At 41.3% G+C, this 27,924-nt stretch overlaps 1 protein-coding gene across 1 annotated transcript in view; it reads right to left on the bottom strand.

Moving 5' to 3' along the window:
- Positions 1-27,924, bottom strand: part of WDR49 (WD repeat domain 49) — a 314,656-nt gene that overhangs the window by 139,422 nt on the left and 147,310 nt on the right. The window contains exon 8 of the mRNA XM_077290613.1: positions 18,538-18,702. Coding sequence (XP_077146728.1) covers positions 18,538-18,702 — 165 coding nt within the window. The remainder of the gene's footprint in view (positions 1-18,537; positions 18,703-27,924) is intronic.

The following is a 27,924-nucleotide window of genomic DNA, read 5'->3' as shown; positions in this document are numbered from 1 at the left end:
CCACATGGAAAACCCGGGCTGGGAATGAAATGAACTGCACCACTACCATCCTGTAGTCTGTTTCAAAACACAAAAGCCCAGAACAGGTTTTCTTAAATCTGCCTTGGACAAATAGCTTGTCCAAGACTAACACTTACTTTCCATTCTGCATTGCAATCACAGCTATGCCCGTGACTGCAATGCACTCCCATGGCCTCAATACGCCTCTGTGTGCATCCTGTGGGGAGAACACAGTGACTGTTACATGTAACACCAGTCACTGCCTCATGCTGTACATACATTAAATGGGAGAATACTCTGGACTACAGAACAGGAGAGTGACTTGGGTATTTTGGTTGCAAGTAAGCTGAGCAGTAGTACTCAATGTCAAGCAGCAGCCGCAAAAGAAAGCAAGATTTTGGAGTGCATAAAAAGAGAGTATATAACACAGCGCACGCAGTACATAACACAGCACACGCAGTATATAACACAGCCCATGCAGTATATAACACAGCCCATGTAATATATAACACAGCCACGCAGTATATAACACAGCCCACGTAGTATATAACACAGCCCACGTAATATATAACACAGCCCACGGAGTATATAACACAGCCCATGCAGTATATAACACAGCACACGCAGTATATAACACAGCCCACGCAGTATATAACACAGGCCACGCAATATATAACACAGCCATGCAGTATATAACACAGACAATGCAGTATATAACACAGGGCACGCTGTATATAACACAGCCACGCAGTATATAACACAGCCCACGCAGTATATAACACAGGTCACGCAGTATATAACACAACCCATGCAGTATATAACACAGGCCACGCAGTATATAACACAGGCCATGCAGTATTTAACAGTGGCCACACAGTATATAACACAGCTCACACAGCATATAACACAGCCCACGCAGTATATAACGCTGCCCACATAGTATATAACACTGCCCATGTAGTATATAGCAGCCACGCAGTATATAACACAGCCCACGTAATATATAGCACAGCCCACGCAATATATAACACTGCCCACACAGTATATAACACTGCCCACGTAGTATATAGCAGCCACGCAGTATATAACACAGCCCACGTAGTATATAGCAGTGTGGGCACCATATCCCTGTTAAAAAAAATAATTAAAATAAAAAATAGTTATATACCCACCCTCCGGAGTCCAGCGAAGCTGTCCCGATGTGCGCGAGACCGCTAAGTCTTCTGGGTAATTTCGCAATGCATCTCTGGGAACAGAAGCTGGCGGCAGCCGCACGAGTCGGTGGACGATGAAAGGTGAGAATAGCAGGTTTTTTGTTTTTTTTAATTATTTTTAACATTAGATTTTTTTTACTATTGATGCTGCATAGGCAGCATCAATAGTAAAAAGTTGGTCACACAGGGTTAATAGCAGCGTTAATGGAGTGCGATACACCGCGGCATAACGCGATCCGCTAACACTGCCATTAACACTGTGTGAGCGCTGACTGGAGGGGAGTAGGGAGGGACTAATTCTTGACCGGGCTGTGGCCGTCGCTGATTTGTCGCGGCCTAGCGGACGCGACCTATCAGCGACGCGGGATTTCCGTGACAGACAAACAGACAGAAGTGCCCCTTAGACGAGTATAAATATAGAGATAATAATAATAATAATAATAATAAAGTATTCGGCTCCCTGGAACTTTTCAACCTTTTCCCACATATCATGCTTCAAACATAAAGATACCAAATATAAATTTTTGGTGAAGAATCAACAACAAGTGGAACACAATTGTGAAGTTGAACGAAATTTATTGGTTATTTTAAATTTTTGTGGAAATTCAAAAGCTGAAAAGTGGGGCGTGCAATATTATTCGGCCCCTTTACTTTCAGTGCAGCAAACTCACTCCAGAAGTTCATTGTGGATCTCTGAATGATCCAATGTTGTCCTAAATGCCTAATGATGATAGATATAATCCACCTGTGTGTAATCAAGTCTCCATATAAATGCACCTGCTCTGTGATAGTCTCAGGGTTCTGTTTGAAGCACAGTGAGCATCATGAAGCCCAAGGAACACAACAGGCAGGTCCGTGATACTGTTGTGGAGAAGTTTAAAGCCAGATTTCGATACAAAATGATTTCCAAAACTTTAAACATCCCAAGGAGCACTGTGCAAGCGATCATATAGAAATGGAAGGAGTATCATACCACTGCAAATCTACCAAGACCCGGCCGTCCCTCTAAACTTTCATCTCAAACAAGGAGAAGACTGATCAGAGATGCAGCCAAGAGGCCCATGATCACTCTGGATGAACTGCAGAGATCTACAGCTGAGGTGAGACAGTCTGTCCATAGGACAACAATCAGTCGTACACTACACAAATCTGGCCTTTATGGAAGAGTGGCAAGAAGAAAGCCATTTCTCAAAGATATATATAAAAAGTGTTGTTTAAAGTTTGCAACTAGCCACCTTGGAGACAACAAACATGTAGAAGAAGGTGCTCTGGTCAGATAAAGCCAAAATCGAACTTTTTGGCAACAATACCAAATGATATGTTTGGCGTAAAGGCAAGACAGCTCATCACCCTGAACACACCATCCCCACTGTCAAACATGGTGGTGGCAGAATCATAGTTTGGGCCTGCTTTTTCAGCAGGGACAGGGAAGATGGTTAAAATTGATGGGAAGATGGATGGAGCCAAATACAGGACCATTCCTGAAGAAAACCTGTTGGAGTCTGCAAAAGACCTGAGACTGGGATGAAGATTTGTCTTTCAACAAGACAATGATCCAAACATAAAGCAAAATCTACAATGGAATAGTTCACAAATAAATGTATCCAGGTGTTAGAAAGGCCAAGTCAAAGTCCAGACCTCAATCCAATCGAGAATCTGTGTAAAGAGCTGAAAACTGCTGTTCACAAACGATCTCCATCAAACCTCACTGAGCTCGAGCTGTTTGCCAAGGAAGAATGGGCAAGAATTTCAGTCTCTCAATGTACAAAACTGATAGAGACATACCCCAAGCGACTTGCAGCTGCAATCGCAGCAAAAGGTGGCACAACAAAGTATTAAGTTAAAGGAGCAGAATAATATTGCACGCCCCACTTTTCAGTTTTTGAATTTCCACAAAAATGTAAAATAACCAATAAATTTCGTTCAACTTCACAATTGTGTTCCACTTGTTGTTGATTGTTCACCAAAAATGTACATTTGGTATCTTATGTTTGAAGCATGATATGTGGGAAAAGGTTGAAAAGTTCCAGGGAGCCGAATACTTTCGCAAGGCACTGTATGTCTTGTTCAGGGCCTGTTGGAAAGTTGCATAACTCAACAATAAACACTTTCAAGGTACATTTCCTTTAAGTATAAGTCCCACAAATGGTATTTGCATGTATTTTGAGCACGGTGCCCTGTCACACAGTGATGCAAGTGGTGAGGTAGACAAAATTCTGTCCATCTCTCCACTAACACCGAAACAGATGCCTGTTCCATTTGTGAGACCCACATCTACTATTGTGGCACATCCTGGAAATACGTGAATACCCATTAAAGTACAATAACAAAAAATGGGTATTATTTACTAGAAAAAAATAAATATTATATAAAACCCTTTACTGAACAAAATGTATAATTCCCAAAGAAATAGGAATTTCACCTTTCCCAATTTTAAAAATTGGAAATCAAATTTGCCTACAAGACATCTCAGCATATTCTTAGCATCTACTCAGTAATGTAAATACACAAAATTAGCTCAAAGTATGTTGAGAGTATGCTGGGATCACCCAGCAGCACCATTGAAGCAGCACATCAAACTTGCCCCACCAACAACACTGTTAGGCCCCCTTGACATGTCCATATAAAACACGTACGTGTCACACCAATATCAGTGTCACCAGTGTTTTGTAACGCTCACGCCCAGATTGGTTGGCGCGGGCATATGGGGGAGTGGCCCCACTGGACCACAGACCAGACTTCCCTGGAAGGGGAGTAACTAAGTAGCTTCCTAGGTGTTCGCTGGAGCCTCCGTTGGTGAGGTCAGACTTGTGCAGTAGGTAGCTACCAGGTACCACTCCAGGGTGGAATCTGACTGTGGATGCTGATCCCACCAGGGGACTAGACACAGGCAGGCAGGCACAGCTGTGACACTGGCTGACGGACGGGTACGGCAGAGACCCTGACGGGCAGACTGGCTTGACGGAGATACAGGCAGGCAGACGGGCACGGCTGGCACTCTGGCAGACAGGCAGGCACGGCTGGCACTCTGGCAGACAGGGCTGATTCTCTGGTTGGAACTGGTATACAGGTGGGTGTATGGAGACATGTAAGAACCTGTTCAGACTGGAGGGTATATGGAAACAGGTAGGAACCTGTTCAGACTGGTGAATATAAAGAAACAGGTAGAGACCTGTACGGCAAGCTGCTGAACAGAGGTAGAGCAAGAGCAGATGCAAAGAAGAACCACAGGAGGTGGACTAAGAGCAGGAGGTGGAGTTAAGAGCAGAGAAGGAGAAGGCAGAGGAGGAGGCGGAGCCGCTGAGGGCAGAGCCAAGACCAGAGATGCTGGAGGCGGAGCCAAGAGCGGAGATGCTGGAGGCGGAGCCAAGAGCAGAGATGCTGGAGGTGGAGCCAAGAGCAGAGACGCTGGAGGTGGAGCCAAGAGCAAACCGCAGAAGGCAACGCCAAGATCCAGAACCTCAGGAGGCAAAGCCAAGAGCCAGAGGGTGCAGACCCACAGGTTGTGGTGAGCAAAGGTGAGAAGCACAGAACCACAGGTTGTGGCAGAGCTGAGCAGAGAAGCACAGAACCACGGGTAGTGGTGAACAGAGCAGAGAGATGCAGAGCCACTGATAGTGGCAAGCAGAGCAGAGAGGTAACGCAGAGATAAACACAGCAGAGTGAGAATGGTAAACAAACAAAGAAGGAACAGGAACAGACATAGACCAGAGTTCAGACACAGAAGTAACAGAACACAGATTCAGACCAGGGTACAACGCCCGACTGGGTGGCGTACACAGAGACACAAACAAAACACAGATAAAGGCCTGCGTATTGCAGCCCTCAGAGACAGGAAACAGACACGACCTGGCAGCTCAGTAGCAAATGCTAACTGAGGGAAATAGTTTGCTCAGGCATCCTCCAATGGGTGAGGATGCCTTAAGTATCAGAGGCCTCTAGGCTATTGGCCAGGGACACCTTAGGGAGGTGCACACAGTCTCAATAAGAATCCGGAGTTGCTGGCGCCACCCCCCTATGCACACAGCCAGGAAGTGTACACAGTAAGCGGCCATGGAGCACATGGCATGGAACTGGCAGCAGACAGATCTCACAGCATGGCACTGGGTGAGTGAGTTGATGTAACAGGCAGGTGGGGAATGGAAGGCCATGCAGTGATGCTGGCAGGGCTGTTACATGTTTTCAATCACTGTGCCGTCCGTCTGCCATCCGTGTTTTTCCAGTATGGATACTGGAAATGAAATTACAAAGCCTCTCACATACTTTCAATGTTAAACACGGACTGCACACGTACAACACATAGATGGCTCATGGACATACAGTGTGCACAAGGTATACACATACAAACATTTAGTTTATATACAGTATGCTCAGATACATATACACAATATAGTGCACACATGCAGTATACAAGTATAATATACACAGACACACATCCTATATACTGTATGTACAAGCATATATTTATATATATACACACATGCACCACAGATATACACAATCATACTATATGCTGTATATACAGCACAGACCAAAAGTTTGGACACACCTTCTCATTGAAAGATTTTTCTGGATTTTCATGACTATGAAAAGTGTAAATTCACACTGAAGACATCAATATTATGAATTAACACATGTGGAATTAAATACTTAGCAAAAAAGTGTGAAACAACTGAAAATATGTCTAGGTTCTTCAAAGTAGCCACCTTTTGCTTTGCTGACTTTGCACACTCTTGGCATTCTCTTGATAAGCTTCAAGAGGTAGTCACCGGAAATGGTTTTCACTTCACAGGTGTGCCCTGTCAGGTTTAATATGTGGGATTTCTTGCCTTATAAATGGTGTTGGGACCATCAGTTGTGTTGTGCAGAAGTCTGGTGTATACACAGCTGATAGTCCTACTGAATAGACTGTTAAAATTTCTATTATGGCAAGAAAAAAGCAGCTAAGTAAAGAAAAATGAGTGGCCATCATTACTTTAAGAAATGAAGGTCAGTCAGTCCGAAAAATTGGGAAAACTTTGAAAGTGTCCCCAAGTGCAGTGGCAAAAACCATCAAGCGCTACAAAGAAACTGGCTCATATGAGGACCGCCCCAGGAAAGGAAGACCAAGAGCCACCTCTACTTCTGAGGATGAGTTTATCAGAGTCACCAGCCTCATACATCGCAGGTTAACAGCAGTTCAGATTAGAGACCAGGTCAATGCCACACAGAGTTCTAGCAGCAGACACATCTCTACAACAACTTTTAAGAGGAGACTTTGTGCAGCAGGCCTTCATGGTAAAATAGCTGCTAGGAAACCACTGCTAAGGACAGGCAACAAGCAGAATAGACTTGTTTGGGCTAAAGAACACAAGGAATGGACATTAGACCAGTGGAAATCTATGCTTTGGTCTGATGAGTCCAAATTTGAGATCTTTGGTTCCAACCATCGTGTCTTTGTGCGACGCAGAAAAGGTGAAGGAATGGACTCTACATGCCTGGTTCCCACCGTGAAGCATGGAGAAGGAGGTGTGATGGCGTGGGGGTGCTTTGCTGGTGACACTGTTGGGGATTTATTCAAAATTGAAGGCATACTGAACCAGCATGGCTACCACAGCATCTTGCAGCGGCATGCTATTCCATCCGGTTTGCATTTAGTTGGACCATCATTTATTTTTCAACAGGACAATGACCCCAAAAACACCTCCAGGCTGTGTAAGGGCTAAAGGGCTATTTGACCAAGAAGGAGAGTGATGGGGTGCTACGCCAGATGACCTGGCCTCCACAGTCACCAGACCTGAACCCAATCGAGATGGTTTGGGGTGAGCTGGACCGCAGAGTGAAGGCAAAAGGGCCAACAAGTGCTAAGCATCTCTGGAAACTCCTTCAAGATTGTTGGAAGACCATTCCTGGTGACTACCTCTTGAAGCTCATCAAGAGAAGGCCAAGAGTGTGCAAAGCAGTCATCAAAGCAAAAAGTGGCTACTTTGAAGAACCTAGAATATAAGACATAATTTCAGTTGTTTTATACGTTTTTGTTAAGTATATAATTCCACATGTGTTTATTCATAGTTTTGATGCCTTCCGTGTGAATGTACAATTTCATAGTCATGAAAATACAGAAAAATCTTTAAATGAGAATGTGTGTCCAAACTTTTGGTCTGTACTGTACCTTTGATCATTGTGGCCAAAGAGTTCTGTTTTAACCTCATGAATCCAGAAGACTTGTTTCCAAAATGCATTAGGCTTGCTTAGATGTTCTTTTGCATACTACTGTAGTTGAATATTATGGTGAGGACACAGGAGAGGTTTTCTTCTGATGACTTTTCCATGAAGACCATATTTGTGCAGGTGTCTCTGAACAGGAGAACAATGTAACACAACTCCAGAGTATGCTAAAAGTTTCTGAAGGTCTTTTGCAGTCAAGCAAGGGTCATGGTTTGCCTCTCTAGCAATCCTAAGAGCAGCTCTCATTGACATTTTTCTCTGTCTTCCAGACCTTATCTTGACCTCCACTGTTCCTGTTAACTGTAATTTCTTAATTACTTTTCGAACTGAGGAAAGGGCAACTTGAAAATGCTTTGTTATCTTCTTATAGCTTTCTCCTGATTTGTGGGTCTCCTCCATTTTCAGAGTGGTAGACAGCTGCTTAGAAGAACCCATGGCTGCTGTTTTTTGGCACAAGGTTAGAGGGGGCAGGGTTTTTATAAAGATCGTAAATTTGCATCACCTGGCCTTTCCTAACGATGATAGTGAGCAAGTCATAGCCCTATCAGGCTAATTAAGGTCTGAAACCTTGGTAAAAGTTATCTGAGCACACAAATGTACAAGGGTGCTCCATATTTTGCATCTGCCCATTTTCCTTTTTGTAGTCTTTAAAGGGAGCCTGTCACCAGGAATAACTGTTAATCTGCAGATATGGGGTTAATCTGCAGGTTGACAGCATTATGATGCTGTTCGGCACCTGCATGCAGCCGAATGCTGCGAGGAGAAAATATCTTTATTCTCCCTGCCAGCATTCAGCATTCATTCATGGGGAGCAGTGCTGGCACTGGTTCAGTCACCGCTCTGAGTATACAGAGCCACGCTATAACCGTGCCCCCGGCCCTGACTGACACTGGCTCTACATTGCGGCCGGCTGTCAGGTTCACTTTAACCCCTTCACCCCCAAGGGTGGTTTGCACGTTAATGACCGGGCCAATTTTTACAATTCTGACCACTGTCCCTTTATGAGGCTATAACTCTGGAACGCTTTGACGGATCTTGGCGATTCTGACATTGTTTTCTCGTGACATATTGTACTTCATGTTAGTGGTAAAATTTATTCGATATAACTTGCATTTATTTGTGAAAAAAACGAATATTTGGCGAAAATTTTGAAAATTTCGCAATTTTCCAACTTTGAATTTTTATGCCCTTAAATCACAGACATATGTCACGCAAAATACTTAATAAGTAACATTTCCCACATGTCTACTTTACATCAGTACAATTTTGGAACCAAAATTTTTTTTTGTGACGGAGTTATAAGGGTTAAAAGTTGACCAGCAATTTCTCATTTTTACAACACCATTTTTTTTTAGGGACCACATCTCATTTGAAGTCATTTTGAGGGGTCTATATGATAGAAAATACTCAAGTGTGACACCATTCTAAAAACTGCACCCCTCAAGGTGCTCAAAACCACATTCAAGAAGTTTATTAACCCTTCAGGTGTTTCACAGGAATTTTTTGAATGTTTAAATAAAAATGAGCATTTAACTTTTTTTCACACACAATTTATTTCAGCTCCAATTTGTTTTATTTTACCAAGGGTAACAGGAGAAAATGGACCCCCAAAGTTGTTGTACAATTTGTCCTGAGTACGCTGATACCCCATATGTGAGGGTAAACCACTGTTTGGGCGTATGGCAGAGCTCGGAAGGAAAGGAGCGCCATTTGACTTTTCAATGCAAAATTGACTGGAATTGAGATGGGACGCCATGTTGCGTTTGGAGAGCCCCTGATGTGCCTAAACACTGAAACCCCCTACAAGTGACACCATTTTGGAAAGTAGACCCCCTAAGGAACTTATCTTGATGTGTGGTGAGCACTTTGACCCACCAAGTGCTTCACAGAAGTTTATAATGCAGAGCCGTAAAAATAAAAAATCATATTTTTTCACAAAAATGATCTTTTTGCCCCCAATTTTTTATTTTCCCAAGGGTAAGAGAAGAAATTGGACCCCAAAAAATGTTGTGCAATTTGTCCTGAGTACGATGATACCCCATATGTGGGTGTAAACCATTGTTTGGGCGCATGGCAGAGCTTGGAAGGGAAGGAGCGCCATTTGACTTTTCAATGCAAAATTGACTGGAATTGAGATGGGACGCCATGTTGCGTTTGGAGAGCCCCTGATGTGCCTAAACATTGAAACTCCCTACAAGTGACACCATTTTGGAAAGTAGACCCCCTAAGGAACTTATCTAGATGTGTGGTGAGCACTTTGACCCACCAAGTGCTTCACAGAAGTTTATAATGCAGAGCCGTAAAAATAAAAAATCATATTTTTTCACAAAAATGATCTTTTCGCCCCCAATTTTTTATTTTCCCAAGGGTAAGAGAAGAAATTGGACCCCAAAAAATGTTGTGCAATTTGTCCTGAGTACGCTGATACCCCATATGTGGGTGTAAACCATTGTTTGGGCGCATGGCAGAGCTTGGAAGGGAAGGAGCGCCATTTGACTTTTCAATGCAAAATTGACTGGAATTGAGATGGGACGCCATGTTGCGTTTGGAGAGCCCCTGATGTGCCTAAACACTGAAACCCCCTACAAGTGACACCATTTTGGAAAGTAGACCCCCTAAGGAACTTATCTTGATGTGTGGTGAGCACTTTGACCCACCAAGTGCTTCACAGAAGTTTATAATGCAGAGCCGTAAAAATAAAAAATCATATTTTTTCACAAAAATGATCTTTTCGCCCCCAATTTTTTATTTTCCCAAGGGTAAGAGAAGAAATTGGACCCCAAAAAATGTTGTGCAATTTGTCCTGAGTACGCTGATACCCCATATGTGGGTGTAAACCATTGTTTGGGCGCATGGCAGAGCTTGGAAGGGAAGGAGCGCCATTTGACTTTTCAATGCAAAATTGACTGGAATTGAGATGGGACGCCATGTTGCGTTTGGAGAGCCCCTGATGTGCCTAAACATTGAAACTCCCTACAAGTGACACCATTTTGGAAAGTAGACCCCCTAAGGAACTTATCTAGATGTGTTTTGAGAGCTTTGAACCCCCAAGTGTTTCACTACAGATTATAACGCAGAGCCGTGAAAATAATTTTTATTTTTTTTCTCAAAAATGATTTTTTAGCACCCAGCTTTGTATTTTTACAAGGGTAACAGAATAAATTGGACCCCAAAATTTGTTTTCCAATTTGTCCTGAGTACGCTGATACCCCATATGTGGGGGGGAACCACTGTTTGGGCGCATGACAGAGCTCGGAAGGGAAGGAGCGCCATTTGGAATGCAGACTTAAATGGATTGGTCAGCAGCCGTCACGTTGCATTTGCAGAGCCCCTGATGTACCCAAACAGTACAAACCCCCCACAAGTGACCCCATATTGGAAACTAGACCTCCCAAAGAACTTATCTAGATGTGTTTTGAGAACTTTGAACCCCCAAGTGTTTCACTAAAGTTTATAGCGCAAAGCCGTGAAAATAAAAATTCTTTTTTTTTTTCACAAAAATGATTTTTTAGCCCCCAGTTTTGTATTTTCACAAGGGTAACAGGATAAATTAGACCCCAAAAGTTGTTGTCCAATTTGTCCTGAGTACGCTGATACCCCATATGTGGGGGGGAACCACTGTTTGGGTGCATGACAGAGCTCGGAAGGGAAGGAGCGCCATTTGGAATGCAGCCTTAAATGGATTGGTCTGCAGGCGTCACGTTGCATTTGCAGAGCCCCTGATGTACCCAAACAGTACAAACCCCCCACAAGTGACCCCATATTGGAAACTAGACCTCCCAAGGAACTTATCTAGATGTGTTGTGAGAACTTTGAACCCCCAAGTGTTTCACTACAGTTTATAACGCAGAGCCGTGAAAATAAAACATCTTTTTTTTCCCACAAAAATGATTTTTAGCCCCCCAAATTTTTATTTTCCTAAGGATAACAAGAGAACTTGGACCCCAGAAGTTGTTGTTCAATTTGTCCCGAGTACGCTGATAACACATATGTTGGGGTAAACCCCTTTTTGGGCGCACGGGAGAGCTCGGAAGGGAAGGAGCACTGTTTTACTTTTTCAACACAGAATTGGCTGGAATTGAGATTGGACGCCATGTCGCGCTTGTAGAGCCCCTGATGTGCCTGGACAGTGGAAACTCCCCAATTCTACCTGAAACCCTAACCCAAACACACCCCTAACCCTAATCCCAACGGTAACCCTAACCACACCCCTAGCCCTGACACACCCATAATTCTAATCCCAACCCTAATCCAAACGTAAATGTAATCCAAACCCTAACCCTAACTTTAGCCCCAACCCTAACTTTACCTCCAACCCTAGCCCTAACCCTAACCCTAACCCTACCCCTAACCCTAACCCTAACCCTAAACGTGACTGAAATACGTGGCACTGAAATAAGTGGCACTGAAATACGTGGCACTGAAATACGTGGCACTGAAATACGTGGCACTGAAATACGTGATACGTGGCACTTAAATACGTGGCACTGAAACACGTGGCACTGAAATACGTGATACGTGGCACTGAAATACGTGGCACTGAAATACGTGGCACTGAAATACGTGGCACTGAAATACGTGGCACTGAAATACGTGGCACTGAAATACGTGGCACTGAAATACGTGGCACTGAAATACGTGGCACTGAAATACGTGGTACTAAAATATGTGGCACTGAAATACGTGATACGTGGCACTGAAATACGTGATACGTGGCACTGAAATATGTGATACGTGGCACTGAAATACGTGGCACTGAAACACGTGGCACTGAAATACGTGGCACTGAAATACGTGGCACTGAAATACGTGGCACTATGACTGTCAGAAAATGTTCATTAAACGGTTAGGGGTGAGGTTAGGGGTAGAGTTAGGGTTAGGGTTTGGATCCCTTTATCACCTTGATGGTGGTGGGTGGCTTTTCAGTGTGTTTAAATGCATGCGTTTTTAACGCAAACAAACGCATGTGCTTAAAAACGCAAGAAAATACTGCAGGTTGTATTTCTGAAAATGAACGCATGCAGAAAAAAAACGCATGCGTTTGAAAACGCGACCAAACGCGTACAAAAAAACCGCATGCGTTTTCAATGTTAAATATAGGGAAAAAATGCATGCGTTTTTTGTGCAAAAAACGCTGCAGACAAAAACGCAAGTGTGAAACCAGCGACGCTTTTTATAGCAAAAAAGTTTTTGCGTCTCCACATTTTGAGACCTATAATTTTTCCACATTTTGCTCCACAGAGTCATGTGAGGTCTTGTTTTTTGCGGGACGAGTTGACGTTTTTATTGGTAACATTTTCGGACACGTGACCGTTTTTGATCGCTTTTTATTCCGATTTTTGTGAGGCAGAATGACCAAAAACCAGCTATTCATGAATTTCTTTTGGGGGAGGCGTTTATACCGTTCCGCGTTTGGTAAAATTGATAAAGCAGTTTTATTCTTCGGGTCAGTACGATTACAGCGATACCTCATTTATATCATTTTTTTATGTTTTGGCGCTTTTATACGATAAAAACTAAAATATAGAAAAAATAATTATTTTCGTATCGCTTTATTCTCAGGACTATAACTTTTTTATTTTTTTGCTGATAATGTTGTATGGCGGCTTGTTTTTTGCGGGACAAGATGACGTTTTCAGCGGTACCATGGATATTTATATCAGTCTTTTTGATCGCGTGTTATTCCACTTTTTGTTCGGCGGTATGGTAATAAAGCGTTGTTTTTTGCCTCGTTTTTTTTTTTTTTTTCTTACGGTGTTTACTGAAGGGGTTAACTAGTGGGGCAGTTTTATAGGTTGGGTCGTTACGGACGCGGCGATACTAAATATGTGTACTTTTATTGTTTTGTTTTTTTTATTTAGATAAAGAAATGTATTTATGGGAATAATATATTTTTTTTTATTATTATTTATTTAGGATTTTTTTTTTTTTTTTTTTTTTACACATGTGGAAAAAATTTTTTTTAACTTTTTTACTTTGTCCCAGGGGGGGACATCACAGATCATTGATCTGGCAGTGTGCACAGCACTCTGCCAGATCGACGATCTGCTGTGCAGGGCTGCAGGCTTACCAAGTGTCTGCTCTGAGCAGACACTCGGTAAGCCACCTCCTTCCCTGCAGGACCCGGATGCCGTGGCCATCTTGGATCCGGGACCTGCAGCCAGGAAGGAGGTAGGAGACCCTCGCAGCAACGCGATCACATCGCGTTGCTCCGGGGGTCTCAGGGAAGCCCGCAGGGAGCCCCCTCCCTGCGCGATGCTTCCCTATACCGCCGGTACACCGCGATCATGTTTGATCGCGGTGTGCCGGGGGTTAATGTGCCGGGGGCGGTCCGTGACCGCTCCTGGCACATAGTGCCGGATGTCAGCTGCGATATGCAGCTGACACCCGGCCGCGATCGGCCGCGCTCCCCCCGTGAGCGCCGCTGATCGGTGATGACGTACTATCCCGTCGGCGGTCATACGGGCCCACCCCACCTCGACGGGATAGTACGTCAAATGTCGGGAAGGGGTTAAAATTAAAAAAAAGTAACAATATATTTATTTTTTATTTTTGCCTAAAATTCAAAGGAAATATGTCATCTTTAACTTCAGGCCTTTTAGAGATCATTTCATCTTCAACTTGATTAAGTGTTCACAATAGCGGTAATTTTGACCAGGGGTGCACAAACTTTTGCATGACACTGTAACTGAAAAAGAACCCATCAGTTATAGTAAATTACAGTATAAATGTAATTTATATTTATTAAAGGTAAAGAGAATCTGCCAGCAGGTTTTTGCTATTTAACCTCTTCCCGACTGTAATAGTACTGCTCTGCAGGAGATGCGTTCATGCAAACAGCAATAGGAGTATAGCACATCAATCGCACGGCCTCATGCTGAGTACCGCGGCGATCGGTGTGGGTGTCAGCTGTATGTGATGCTAGTGTATGCTAGCACCGATCGTGGGCATTTAACCCCTCTGATGCCACTGTCAGTAGTGACAGCAACATAGAGGGGCATATCACAGGGAGGGGGCTCACTGCGCGCTTCCATCAGGACAATGCGATACGATCGCGTTGTCCTAATGGTCTCCATGGAGACTCCCAGCACCAAGATGGCTGTGGAGTCCTTCCGGGTCCTGTAGGGAAGGTGGCTTGTGAGCGCCTGCTGAGAGCAGGACCTGAGACACCTCCTTCCCTGCCTATCAGATCCTGATCTGCCGTGCAGAGTGTCAGATCAGCGATCTGATCTAATATAGTAGTGTCCCTTTCTGGGACATTGTAAAAAAGTTTAAAACAAATATTACAAAGTGTAAAAATATTTTTTTTAAAATCCCTAAATAAAGAAAAAAAGAGATAAATAAATTTCCAATAAATACATTTATTTATGTAAATTAAAAAAAACAATAAAAGTACACATATTTGGTGTTGCCGCTTCCGTAACAACTCGCTCTATAAACCTGTCCCACTAGTTAACCCCTTCAGTGAGCACCGTAAAAAAGTAAATAAATAAAAAACGAGGCAAAAAACAATGCTTTTTCATCATACTGATGAACAAAAAGTGCAATAAAACGCGATCAAAAAGATGGATGTTAATAAAAATGGTACTGCTGAAAACATCATCTTGTCCCGCAAAAAGCAAGCTGCCATACAGCTCCATCAGCAGAAAAGCAAAAAAGTTATAGCTCTCAGTATAAAGCAATGAAAAAATTATTATTTTTTCTATAAAATAGTTTTTATTGTGTAAAAGTGCCAAAACATAAAAAAGATATAAATGATATAAATGATGTATCGCTGTAATCGTACTGACCCGAATAATAAAGCTGCCTTAGCAATTTTACCACACGCAGAACAGTATAAAAAAAATCCTGAATTGCCATTTTTTGTTCATTCTGTCTCCCAAAAATCAGAATAGAAAGCGATCAAAAAATGTCATGTGCTCGAAAATGGTATGAATCAAAATGTCACATGACTCTCTTGGACGAAATATGAAAACATTTTAGCTCTCAAAATAGGATGATGTAAAAACTAGTTTTCGCAATAAAAAGCGTCTTTTAGTGTGTGATAGCAGCCAATCATAAAAACCCGATATAAATCTGGTATCGCTGTAATCGCACCGACCCAAAGGACTCTTTATATGTAATCTGCAAACTAGTCTTTCCAGGAGGCAAATAGCACAACATCCCTCCCGAGTCACTCTGTATGGCAAAGTAGTACTGTATAGCCACATATGGGGTATTTCTACATTCAGCAGAAATTGTGGGACAAATTTTGGTGCCATTTTTACCCATTTCCTAGTGTGAAAATGTAAAACTTGGGGCTCACTCACAATCTTGGTGGTAAAAATGTAAATTATTTTTTCTCCACTTCCCAATAGTATAAAAGTCTGTGACACACATGTGGTGTCAATATAATCACTGCACCCCTAGATAAATTCATTGAGGTTTAATTGGTAAAATGTGGTCACTTATGGGGGGGTTCTGCTGTTCTGGCACCTCAGGGGCTCTGCCAATGTAACATGGCACCCTCAAACAAGTGCAGCAAAATCTGCACTGCAATATGGCGCTACTTCCCATCTGAGCTTTACACTGTGCCTCAAAAGTAGTTTTTGACCACATATAGTGTATCGGTGAACTCAGGAAAAATTGCACAACAAACTTTGGGGTCCATATTCTCCTTTTGCCCTTGTAAAAATGCACAATTTGTAGGTAAAACAGATTTTTGTGGGAAAAATTAGATTTTTTTTATAATCACAGTGTAACGTTATAAACTTCTGTGAAGCACCTGGGGATTCAAGGTGCTCAATACACATCTAGATAAGGTCCTAAAGGGGTCAAGTTTTCAAAATGCTGCCATCTGTGGGGGGGTTCCACTGTTTAGCCACATCAGGGCTCTTCAAACGCAACATGGCATCCACTAATTATTCCATCAAATTTTGCATTCAAAAAGTCAAAAGGCGCTCTTTCCCTTCCAAGCCCTGCCGTGCGCCCAAACACAAGTATTCCCCCACATATGGGGTATCAGTGTATTCAGGAGAAATTGCGCAACAAATTAAATGGAGCAATTTCTCCTGTTACCCTTATAAAAATGTAAAATATGGAGCTAAAAAAGATTTATTTGGGAAAAATGTATTTTTTTTATTTCCATGGCTCTGCGTTATAAATTTCTGTGAAGCACCTGTGGGTTCAAGGTGCTAAATGCACATCTAAATAAATTCTATATGGGATCTAGTTTCCAAAATGGTGTCAATTGTGTGGGATTTCCACTGTTTAGGCACAACAGGGGCTCTCCAATCACAACATGGTATCCGCTAACTATTCCAGCATATTTTACATTCAAAAAGTCAAATGGCGCTCCTTCCCTCCCGAGCCCTGCCATGCACCCAAGCAGCTGTTTTCCTCCACATATTGGGTATCTGCACACTCAAAAGAAATTGCACAACAAATTTTATGGAGCAATTTCTCCTGTTACCCTTATGAAAATGCAAAATTTGGAGCTAAAAAAAGATCTGGAAAAAGTGTGATTTTTTTATTTTCACGGCTCAATGTTATAACCTTCTGTGAAGCACCTGAGGGTTCAAGGTGCTCAATACACATTTAGATAAGTTTCATATGGGGTCTAGTTTCCAAAATGGTGTCACTTGTTGGGGCTAACCACTGTTTAGGCACATCAGGGACTCTCCAAACATGACATGGCGTCCTATAATTATGCCAGCAAATTTTACATTCAAAAAGTGAAATGGCCCTCCTTCTCTTCTGAGCCCTGCCGTGCACCCAAACAGTAGATTTCCCCCACATATGGGGTATCGGCATGCTCAGGAGAAATTGCACAACAAAATGTATGGTCCATTTTTGCCTGTTTCTCTCGTGAAAGTAAAAAAAAATAAGTCAAAAGGAAAATTTTGGTGAAAGAAAAGTAAATGTTTATTTTTTTCTTCCACATTCCAAAATTTCTTGTGAAGCACCTGAAGGCTTCTTGAATGTAGTTTTGAGCACCTTGAGGGGTGGAGTTTTTAGAATGGTGTCACTTTGGGGCATTTTCTGTCATATAGGCCCCTCAAGGTCACTTCAAATGTGAGGTGTCCCTAAAAAAAATGGTTTTACAAATTTTGTTGTAAAAATTATAAATCGATGGTCAACTTTTAACCCTTATAACTTCTTAACAAAAAAAACTATGCTTCAAATTTGTGCTGATGTAAAGTAGACATGTGAGAAATGTTATTTATCAACCATTTTGTGCTATATGACTCTCTGATTTAAGGGCATAAAAATTAAAAGTTTGAAAATTGTGACATTTTCAGCAAATTTCCATTTTTTTCACAAATAAACTCAAGCCATGTCAAATAAGTTTTACCACTATCATAAAGTAAAGTACAATATGTTACGAGATAACAGTCTCAGAATCAGTGGGATCCGTTGAAGCATTCCAGAGCTGTGACCTCATAAAGAGACAGTTGTCAGAATTGGAAAAATTGGCCTCTTCAGTAAGGTATAAACAGTCTTCAGGGTGAAGGGATTAATGTAAGAGAACAACAAAGTATAGGTAAAAAGAGCCTAATTCCAAGCATGTGTCACTTATTAGGCTGTGTGTTGTAGTATTCATACAATCAGTGTTTTATCAGTAGAAGATTATAACTGTTGGACTGGGTTTCATGTGCAGGTCAGTCAGGCTAATCTGTTTAACTCACCACTCATTGGCAGCTTGCTGACAATTAACAGGAAACTCCCAATCAGTGGTGTGGGCGGAGTTATACAGGGCTCAATATTGTGACCACAGCTACATCTACAATAGAGAAAATAGGAATCCTATCAAAACTGCACCAAGCAGTCCAGTAAGTGACACATCACTGGAATCAGGTTCTTTGCCCCTACATCATGCTGCTCTCATGTTACATAACATAAACCTGCTGAGTCTGCTACAATAAACTGGGGCTGAGAAGCAATATCTGACACAACCAATGGGCAAGATTGGTGCTGTTTCTGGAGAAGTAGCGTAACTTTTTTCAAATTTCAAATTACCCCTTTAACTGCTCTGTAATTTATTACTTGGTTACATGACTTTCATTGGATATAATCACAAAAAGAGGCAAACAATGAATAGTACATAATGACGGGCCTTGAAGCACGTTCTGCTTACCTTAACTGTTCCATCAGTGCTCCCAGTTAAAAGCCTGGTTTCACTTGCATCTAAGGCCATTGTGCTAATCTCTGCACTGCCGTGACAGCCGGAGAACTGTTTGATTTTCCTTCCAGTGTCGATCATCCAGAAAGTAATTGTCGATCCTGTGTCGGAGCTGATTACCTAAAAAGTGAGAATTACACATGAATATAAATCGCGCATAATATTTTCCTGACTAGAATCCATGGATAATGCAGCAGAAAATCAGCTGTAAGTCCCTATCTATAACTGTGATATCTTGATTTGTTCTGCAGAATCAGTATGTAAACTCTATGGTCACCGTATGGCGCTAGTATTAGTGTTGGTCTTTGTAAAGAGATTTTTTTTTCAGTATCCTGTCGCTTCCCCCTTACTCATTACAATGATTGGGCACTACTGTAGTTTGAAGCATGGTTACTGGTTAGGGGCCCACTCAGAAGTGTTTTGGTCCATGTGCTGAACCCCAGCTACATCTACATGAGATATAGTACAAAGTTGTATACAGTGGTTAACGCACCACTCCAGCGGGGTTTTTCTAGCTAGTGCTGGAATGCTGTTTCTAATGTAAGGTCCTTCCCCCCAATCAAACTCACCCTCTGGCATTCTCACCTTTTTTTGTCTGTCTAGTGGCGCCATTTTGTGACCACAACTTCTGACTGACCGGAACCCAGAAGATACGTCACATGCAAGTCTATGAGAGCCATAAAAAGCGTCTCTTTAGACTTGCATTGAAGAGTGACCACCGGCTCGCTCCATAAAACACTGGAGCGATCCGGCAGGTCGCAAACTGCCAGAGACCATTGGGAGAGGCAGTGGTAAAAGGTGAAGACAGCAGCAGGCAGGCTCGGACTGGCCTACAGAAGAACAGGAGAATCCTCCGGTGGGCCTCTGTGTAAGAGTTGGCCACCACCCTCTTATATGAGCAGTACTTAGTATAAATACTTAAATCACTTTGAACAGACATAGGCAGCATCTTATTCATTTACCAATCTACCCAGCTCATTGTTATATAAGTTTGTGACTGAGGATGATGTCACATTTGCATGTAGCTGAAAAGTGGGGCCCTGGAGTTGGTTACTGGTGGGCCCTTGGCTCCCCAGTCTGACAGTAGTGGCAGGTAAGTAGGTTACAGACCTTAGATTAGAAACACAATTCCAGCTGTAAAAGAAAAAAATGCTGGAGTGGTGGAGGTCCCCTCATCCCATAAACTTTACAGATTCTTTGATCCAGACACCAGAAATCTCCCCCCTTTTCCATTTATCAGCATTTTACCAGCGATCTTTTTGAAGGGGGCTGGTTGTCTTGATCATTTTAATTACTAATAAAGCTCACTTCTCCATTATAACTGACCACATTATACGCATAGAAGACATATCTCTCAAACTATTAAACTGAGGCATGTAGCTTCCCACATTCGATGCCCACATGCCGACATAGGAAGGAAAGAAAAAGCTTCACCCTGCATTGTCAGCAAAGACAATGGAATTGCTAGGGCTAGGAAAGAAATTGGGCCATTAATGGAGCTTTCACATATGAAGTACCGTATGTTCTTATGTTCAAATATTCCGGTTTATAAAACACCAAAACTGCTTTTTACTTGGTAGGAAAATTTCCTTCAAGCAATAGTAATCTATAACTGCAAACATCTTTAACCCTTTCACCCCCAATGATTGTCCATTGTTCGTTTTTTCCTCCCCTCCTTTCAAGAGTCATAACTTTTTTATGTTTCCATCAATATACACTGTGTGCAGAATTATTAGGCAAGTTGTATTTTAGAGGATTATTTTTATTATTGATCAACAACTATGTTCCCAATCAACCCAAAAGACTCATAAATATCAAAGCTTAATATTTTTGGAAGTTGGAGTGGGTTTTTTTTAGATTTGGCTATCTTAGGAGGATATCTGTTTGTGCAGGTAACTATTACTGTGCAGAATTATTAGGAAACTTAATAAAAAACAAATATATTCCCATCTCACTTGTTTATTTTCACCAGGTAAATCAATATCACTGCACAAAATTTAGAAATAAACATTTCTGCCATGCAATAGCAAAACCCCAAAAAATGAGTGACCAATATAGCCACCTTTCTTTATGATAACACTCAACAGCCTTCCATCCATAGATTCTGTCAGTTACTTGATCTGTTTACGATCAACATTGCGTTCAGCAGCCACCACAGCCTCCCAGACACTGTTCTGAGAGGTGTACTGTTTTCCCTCCCTGTAGATCTCACATTTTGTGAGGGACCACAGGTTCTCTATGGGGTTCAGATCAGGTGAACAAGGGGGCCATGTCATTATTTTTTCTTCTTTGAGACCTTTACTGGCCAGTCACACTGTGGATTAGTTGGAGGCATGTGATGGAGCATTGTCCTGCATGAAAATCATGTTTTTCTTGAACGATACTGACTTTTTCCTGTACCACTGCTTAAAGAAGTTGTCTTCCAGAAACTGGCAGTAGGTCTGGGAGTTGAGCTTCACTCCATCCTCAACCCGAAAAGGTCCCACAAGTTCATCTTTGATGATACCAGCCCATACCAGTACCCACACCTCCACCTTGCTGGCGTCTGAGTCGGAGTGGAGCGCTCTGCCCTTTACTGATCCAGCCTCTGGCCCATCCATCTGGCCCATCAAGAGTCACTCTCATTTCATCAGTCCATAAAACCTTTGAAAAGTCAGTCTTATTTCTTGGCCCAGTCTTGACGTTTTATCTTATGTTTCTTGCTCAAAGGTGGTCGTTTTTCAGCCTTCCTTACCTTGGCCATGTCCCTGAGTATAGCACACCTTGTGCTTTTTGTTACTCCAGTAACGTTGCAGCTCTGAAATATGGCAAAACTGGTGGCAAATGGCATCTTGGCAGCTTCACGCTTAATTTTCCTCAATTCATGGGCAGTTATTTTGCGCCTTTTTTGCCCAACACGCTTCTTGCGACCCTGTTGGCTATTTGCCATGAAACACTTGATTGTTCGGTGATCACGCTTCAAAAGTTTGGCAATTTCAAGACTGCTGCATCCCTCTGCAAGACATCTCACAATTTTGGACTTTTCAGAGCCCGTCAAATCTCTCTTCTGACCCATTTTGCCAAAGGAAAGAAAGTTGCCTAATAATTAAGCACACCTTATATAGGGTTTTGATGTCATTAGGCAACACCCCTCCTCATTACAGAGATGCACATCAACTGATTTACTTAATCGGCAGTTGGCTCTCAAGCCTGAACAGCTTGGAGTAAGACAACATGTATAAAAAGTATCATGTGATCAAAATACCAACTTGCCTAATAATTCTGCACACAGTGTAGACATATGAGGGTTTGTTGTTGTGAGATGAGTTGCACTGTTGAACAACACCATTGGTTTCACCACATAGTGTACTGGAAAATAGGGAGAAAAAAAACATAGTGCGGTGATATTGCAAAAAAAGTGCAATTCCACAATTGTTTTTTGGGTTTTTTATTTACTGTGTTTACTATATGGTAAAACTGAACTTTCAGTATGATTTTCTGGGTCAGTTCGTGTATGTAGATATAAAATCATGTATAGGTTTTTTTTAAGCTGTGATCGTCTGATCGCCTCTGCTATACATAGCAGGGCTTCAGCTCTGCTATGTATAGCAAAAATCATGATCTGCTGTGAATGATAGCCATGAGACAGCATTCACAGGAACATCGTGATGACAAGCACGGGGTCTTCTGCAGACCTTCGACTGTCATGACAAACTATCGGCAAGTGTTAAATGTCACTGTCAGTGATTGACAGTGGCATATAACTGATTAATAGCTGCAGGTGGATCTCGGGTGGACCCGGCTGATGACATAAATATACATCATCGGTCGTGAAGGGGATAATGATACCCATTTCCACTATTAAAGAACAACTAGAAGACAGCTCAAACAAACCAGAGTATAAAAAAAATACAATTAAATATGGTATAATCCACCGGTCACCTGGCTCCAAAGAGATGTTGGGAGAAGCCAGGTTGTGACTCTCCAGTCACCTGGCCTTGTACCTCAATGGACTGTCAGCTTCCTAAGCTTGGCATTGCCTCCTCTATGTGTGTGCCGCAGGTGGGTTAAGTCGGCCCTGGAAGCTCTGAAGTCACCACTGCTCTTATCCCAGGCAAATCAGTGGAAGGGTGAGACTTTGTAATTTTGGACCATCTTGAGTATTTTGCTAGGACTGTTCTATGTGTTATTTGCCAATTTTGTGCTTCAATAAAGTATTGCCACACTGTTTTCCCCTCACTCTGTGTTGTCTGAGTAGTATTATGCCCACAGTAAAAGGAGAGCGGGAGTTCAGTGGGATGATCCCTGGTTCATGTGGTCTCCAGCCAGTGGACTAGAGCGCCTGCTGACCCCCGTGTCTCCACAGTACCCAATCAGTATGGTCCCTAACTTTAGTACCTTCACTCATTATATGTGTAAGACAAGCCTCAAAATAATTTGCTATGGGATCACTCACATTCATTCAGCGGGCTCTTCAAAAAGCCGGATGACAACTGATTCCATTTTTCATCAGTTCAGAATTCTGTGCGCCTCACTCATATTCAGTAGAATACTGAGGGTCTCAGCAATGAGGCCACGGGTGATCAGACATTTTCTATTTATCCTATTGATAGGTGATAATTGTATTTTGGGAAAAAAAAGGAAAATTTTACTTTACCCATCCATGACAAGAGAATTCTATTTTTTTTGCTCTTTTACTTTTTCCTTCACTTCTTGCAAGAACCATAACTTATTTTATTTTTTTGCTTACATAGCCATAAGAGGGCTTGTTGTATACAGAAAGAATTGTAGTTTTGAATGACCATTAATTTTACTATAAAATGTTCTAAAAAACACGAAAAAAAAATCCAAGTGTTGTCAAATGATGAAAAAAGATTCAATTGCATTATTTATTTATTTTTTTTTGGGGGGGGTTGTATTTATAGCGTTATAGCGTTCATTATGCAGTGAAAATGACTCGGCATTATGATTCTTCAGGTTAGCATGATTATTGTGAAGCCAAACTTGTTTTTTCATGTTTTAATGGTATAAAAAAGTTCAGAACTTTGTAAATAAAATTTTGTTTGTCCCACTGTTTTCTGAGATTTGCAACCTTGTTATTATTTTTGCTTTTTTTAACTATTTCATTATTTGTTTCTTTGCACTTTTTAGTCCTCATTAGAGACTTGAACCTGAGATGCTATATCCTGCAATATTACAACACCATCAATAGACATTGGAAATGGTAAGAGTTAAACTGGTTAACCATTAATCTTCAAGGATCATGAGAAACAAGCTTGAGAAAGATTTACTGAGCTATTAAATGGAAAGGCTAAGGCAGCCGTGAGGCCAAAGCAGTGACACGTGAAAGAAGCTGTGGTTTACTGACTGATGAGTTCCTGTCCTAAAGTAGGCACCTGGGCTTTTTTCAGATTAACCATATTTATTATATCACCAAGACATATCCCTATTAAAGCCCAGTAGAAAATAAAAAAAAGAAAAATAAACTTTAAAATACAGAGTTCTCTATTGAAAAGCTTTAAAAGGAACACATTGTTGCGAAAGTACAGAAGGAACTTCTTAACTTGGCATTTATCTCTGTGCATGAGAATAATTAAGAAAACATAGACAAAATACTTGCTACAGCATTCATCATGTCTGTAATACACTTTGCATTGTTTCATGACAGAGTATTATAGAGGGAGCTATCAATCATATAAATCACTTTTAAGGCAGGAATTAAAAAGTATTATATTGGGTAATATAATGCACAAGGCACATGGTTGATGTTCTTTAGATATTTAATATATATAATTTAAGTTTATCTTTCACCCTCAATTGACAGCAATTAGCTCTTCTGCAGAAGAAAGAAATCAATCTTATATAAGCCAAGACACCCATCTGCAGACTGCTGTTTCGGGGTTCCTACCACTCATTACTATCAAGCAGAGCTATCTCAAAAACAGCTCATCAGTCCAACCAGTAACCTGCTCTGTACCGTTATGGGACAAGAACACCAAGCAAAGTATCTACATATGGGAGTCTCATTTGGGTAATATAAAATCCTTTTGCTCTTATTGCAGGAGAGCTACTTTGCATACTTTTACCCCATGGAGCATTGCTTGTAAATCTCCGTACATCAGTAGGGTCTCTTCAATTAAAAACATTCCTCTCATAACCAACAGGTAATATTAAAAAGCCATGATGGAGGGTACTTTAGTCCTTCATTCCACACTATAGATTTCATAGAGTGCAGAGCTTGAGAACTTGAGATTAAACTGAGGACTAACACTCACAGAAGAACTAGAGAAAGAGAGCAAAGCAGAGTAGGAAAACAAAGACGGCCTGATTCATCAGTTCCTTGCGCGAATACACCTAAACTAGAGACTTTCTGATTTGCAACAAATTCATCAAATAATTTGTATCTTTTACAAAGTTGTCTTTTGATTTTTAGTTAGTTTTCAGATTTTTATGTCAACGATTAGTCATATGCGACATTTAAAAAGAGTTGAGCGAATCTTTTGAAATTCAAATTTGCCATCTTAACCAAAATTTACTCAAAAATTAAATTTACGTAAATCCCAATAACAGAAAGTTTGTAATTCCTCAGCAAATTCACATGGTGGAGAGGAGAGAGAGAGACCCATTGACCATAAGAGCCTACACTTGACAGGCGAGAAAGAGATCTCACTGATCATAATAGCTTACACTCTACAGAAGAGCCTTACCTAGAGACTCTGAAGGTTGTAAATGACTCTCTCATAAAAACTGTGCTTTTTTTTGCAAAAATTTTGCCCTATTTTGAAAAACTTTTTGTGTTAAAAAATCACAAAACGGGTTAAAGAAACAAAGAGCACTTTAGATTTTGGGCAGAATTCATGATCATCATGCACCGTTTTTAAGAATTTAGCCCCAAAATACAACAGTAAAGGTCACAAGGCAAAAACAAAAAGTAACTGTAAAAGAAATGCAAATGATGAATCGGGTTCATAGTCTGACACAGATAAGGGTACAGTAGTCTGGCATTCATTCTATGTATAGAAAGAATAAAGTGACATATTTCAAAGCCAGGGCAGTGACAGTCTGCTAATTATGGAGAGTAGGAGGAAAAATTGCCTGGCACTATGATCTGATATAGAAGCAGTATGGCACACATAAAGGCTTGTTATAGTCTAAAAGATAAAAGGCTTAAGAATGAGGGATCTAATATTTTGTTTAATAGATCAGCATTTTTAATACTTCTGATTTGCCATTAGAACTAATAAACAAGAAATTTACTGCCAGGGGTCTGCAGCCCTCATCTTTTTACTGTAATAACCTTTTTACAACACAACTTGGGTGACAAAAATAAGAAAACTTGAAAAGTTTACATAGCTGTCTATATTTTGCATTCACGTGTGAGAATAAGACATTTTTTAACTAGTCACATATTGTATTTAAGTTCTTAAGGGTTATCAATAGAGAAATTAGTGTTTGCCAGATGGGAGTCCAGGAAACTGACTCCGATCTACCAGCATCCATGGCTCTTCTTTTGATCACACTACAATGATGATGTCAAGCCATGTTGGATAATTAAAAAAGAAGCTGAGGTGCCCTCAGGTCGGAATCTGTTCTCTTGGCTTCTGTCTGGCAGCACATGATTACTGATGTAGTCACTGGTCCTGAAAATCAATTTTCATAATCTTTAGTTATCAGTGAAGAGACACAGTTTTACTCTGGATACATAAGGACTTGCTGGTAGAGGCTTCTAAGGATGGGCAGATGGACACCGGTTTATCAAAACCAAACTTCACTTATAATGGGGGAAAATAATGGATGGGGAGCAAATCATTTTCTTTAAACTTTCCTGTCTAATCACCAATTCATCATAGTGGTCACTATCGCCGTTAAAGCAGGCATTCATGTCACAGGTGAAAGATGAATAATCCATTTATGAACATTCTGCTAATGTAATTGGAACATTATTTTTTGGAAAGGTCTTTTATAAATCAGAAGAAAAAAATTAATCAAGGCCAACTTCTTTCCAGATGATGACAGTCTATTGTTGTTCAAGGCTAAAATGATTGTTATTATATTTCACTCTATGAATGAATGTTCAGTTGAAGATGTCCATTTTGCTCAACTTTTAACTAATGTGTATGGCCACATTTATTTTCCTGTACCCCTTATGACCATAAGCCTACTACTCTATATGTAATATTCTGAAGAAATAACTGTCAGCTAACGTGTTCTGTCAGAAATTGGTTCTGCTGACCAGCTGTATAAATTATATAATCAGCTTAATTATTCGAGTCTTGTATCTTTAGTCTTAAAATATATTTAAAAAAATATACACTATATTATCTGTATGTACTGTAAGATTGCACTTACTGAGTGTATTGGGGGACACTCATTTGGCAGAGGATTAACGTAGTCAGGCATGGGTTTTCACTTTAACAGTCCATGTGGTTTATTCTGGAGTAATAAGCCACAGAAATATGAACGACAAGCAAACAGTCTTTACATCAATCTTCACATCATAGTATACGGCTTTGAAACACGGTCACTAAACACGCCATACAGTTCATTAATGTCCATGGAGCACAACAGGCACCAACATACGACAATAAGGTTGCAGTCTCTAATCATGCTGGACCTTACTCCGTCCAGTTACCATGGGTGACTGCACAGCACCCCATACGCTGGGTTACCTTCCAGAAGTTCCTGTTCCTTAAGCTGACTCTTGTCAGTAATCTCTCTCAGGGAAGTTGCCGAACTGGGATCACCGTCCCGGGCAATGCCTTGCTCACCAGGCCACCTGACAGTCCAGATCCTCAGACGGGCTGTAGCTTCCCCATCTGGGACTGTCCAACACACAGGCCCCTAGGTCCAAGGCCTCCCCCATGTGCTCTTCAGGGATCTAGTCCTACTCCCAGGACCTCCCAACACAGAGGCCCTCCAAGACCTGGCACACAGACCACTCAGGTCCATCCATCTTTTTTTATGTGACCCACGTGGTCACATTATATACTTGTAGCCACTCCCATAGGTGGGAGGTGGCTAGTTCAACCATTATAACCACAGATATGCCTCCATGCATATCCTGAGAAGCACATGCAGCATCCCCTTGCTGTAACAGGGGTCACTGCATCACAGTACATATGTTGAAAATTACTTTATTATTTGTATTACTGCTCCACGAACTTGGACACTATATGTCACATGTCAGAAGGTCTTTTGGCACCGGTTTTGAATTTTGAATGTATATAAGCGATGTAACAGCACTTTCTTCACATGTCTCTGTGGTAATTTCCTGAAGAAGAAGCCATAGGCTTTTAAACATGTTGAATAAACCGCCAAAGTGTATTACAACTATATCTGGATTCGTTCTATCACCCACACATA

The sequence above is a fragment of the Ranitomeya variabilis genome, chromosome 2, assembly GCF_051348905.1.
Source record: "Ranitomeya variabilis isolate aRanVar5 chromosome 2, aRanVar5.hap1, whole genome shotgun sequence".
Classification (NCBI taxonomy): domain Eukaryota; kingdom Metazoa; phylum Chordata; class Amphibia; order Anura; family Dendrobatidae; genus Ranitomeya; species Ranitomeya variabilis.
Note: the sequence above shows the minus strand (reverse complement) of the source record. Positions and strands in the feature narration are given on the sequence as shown.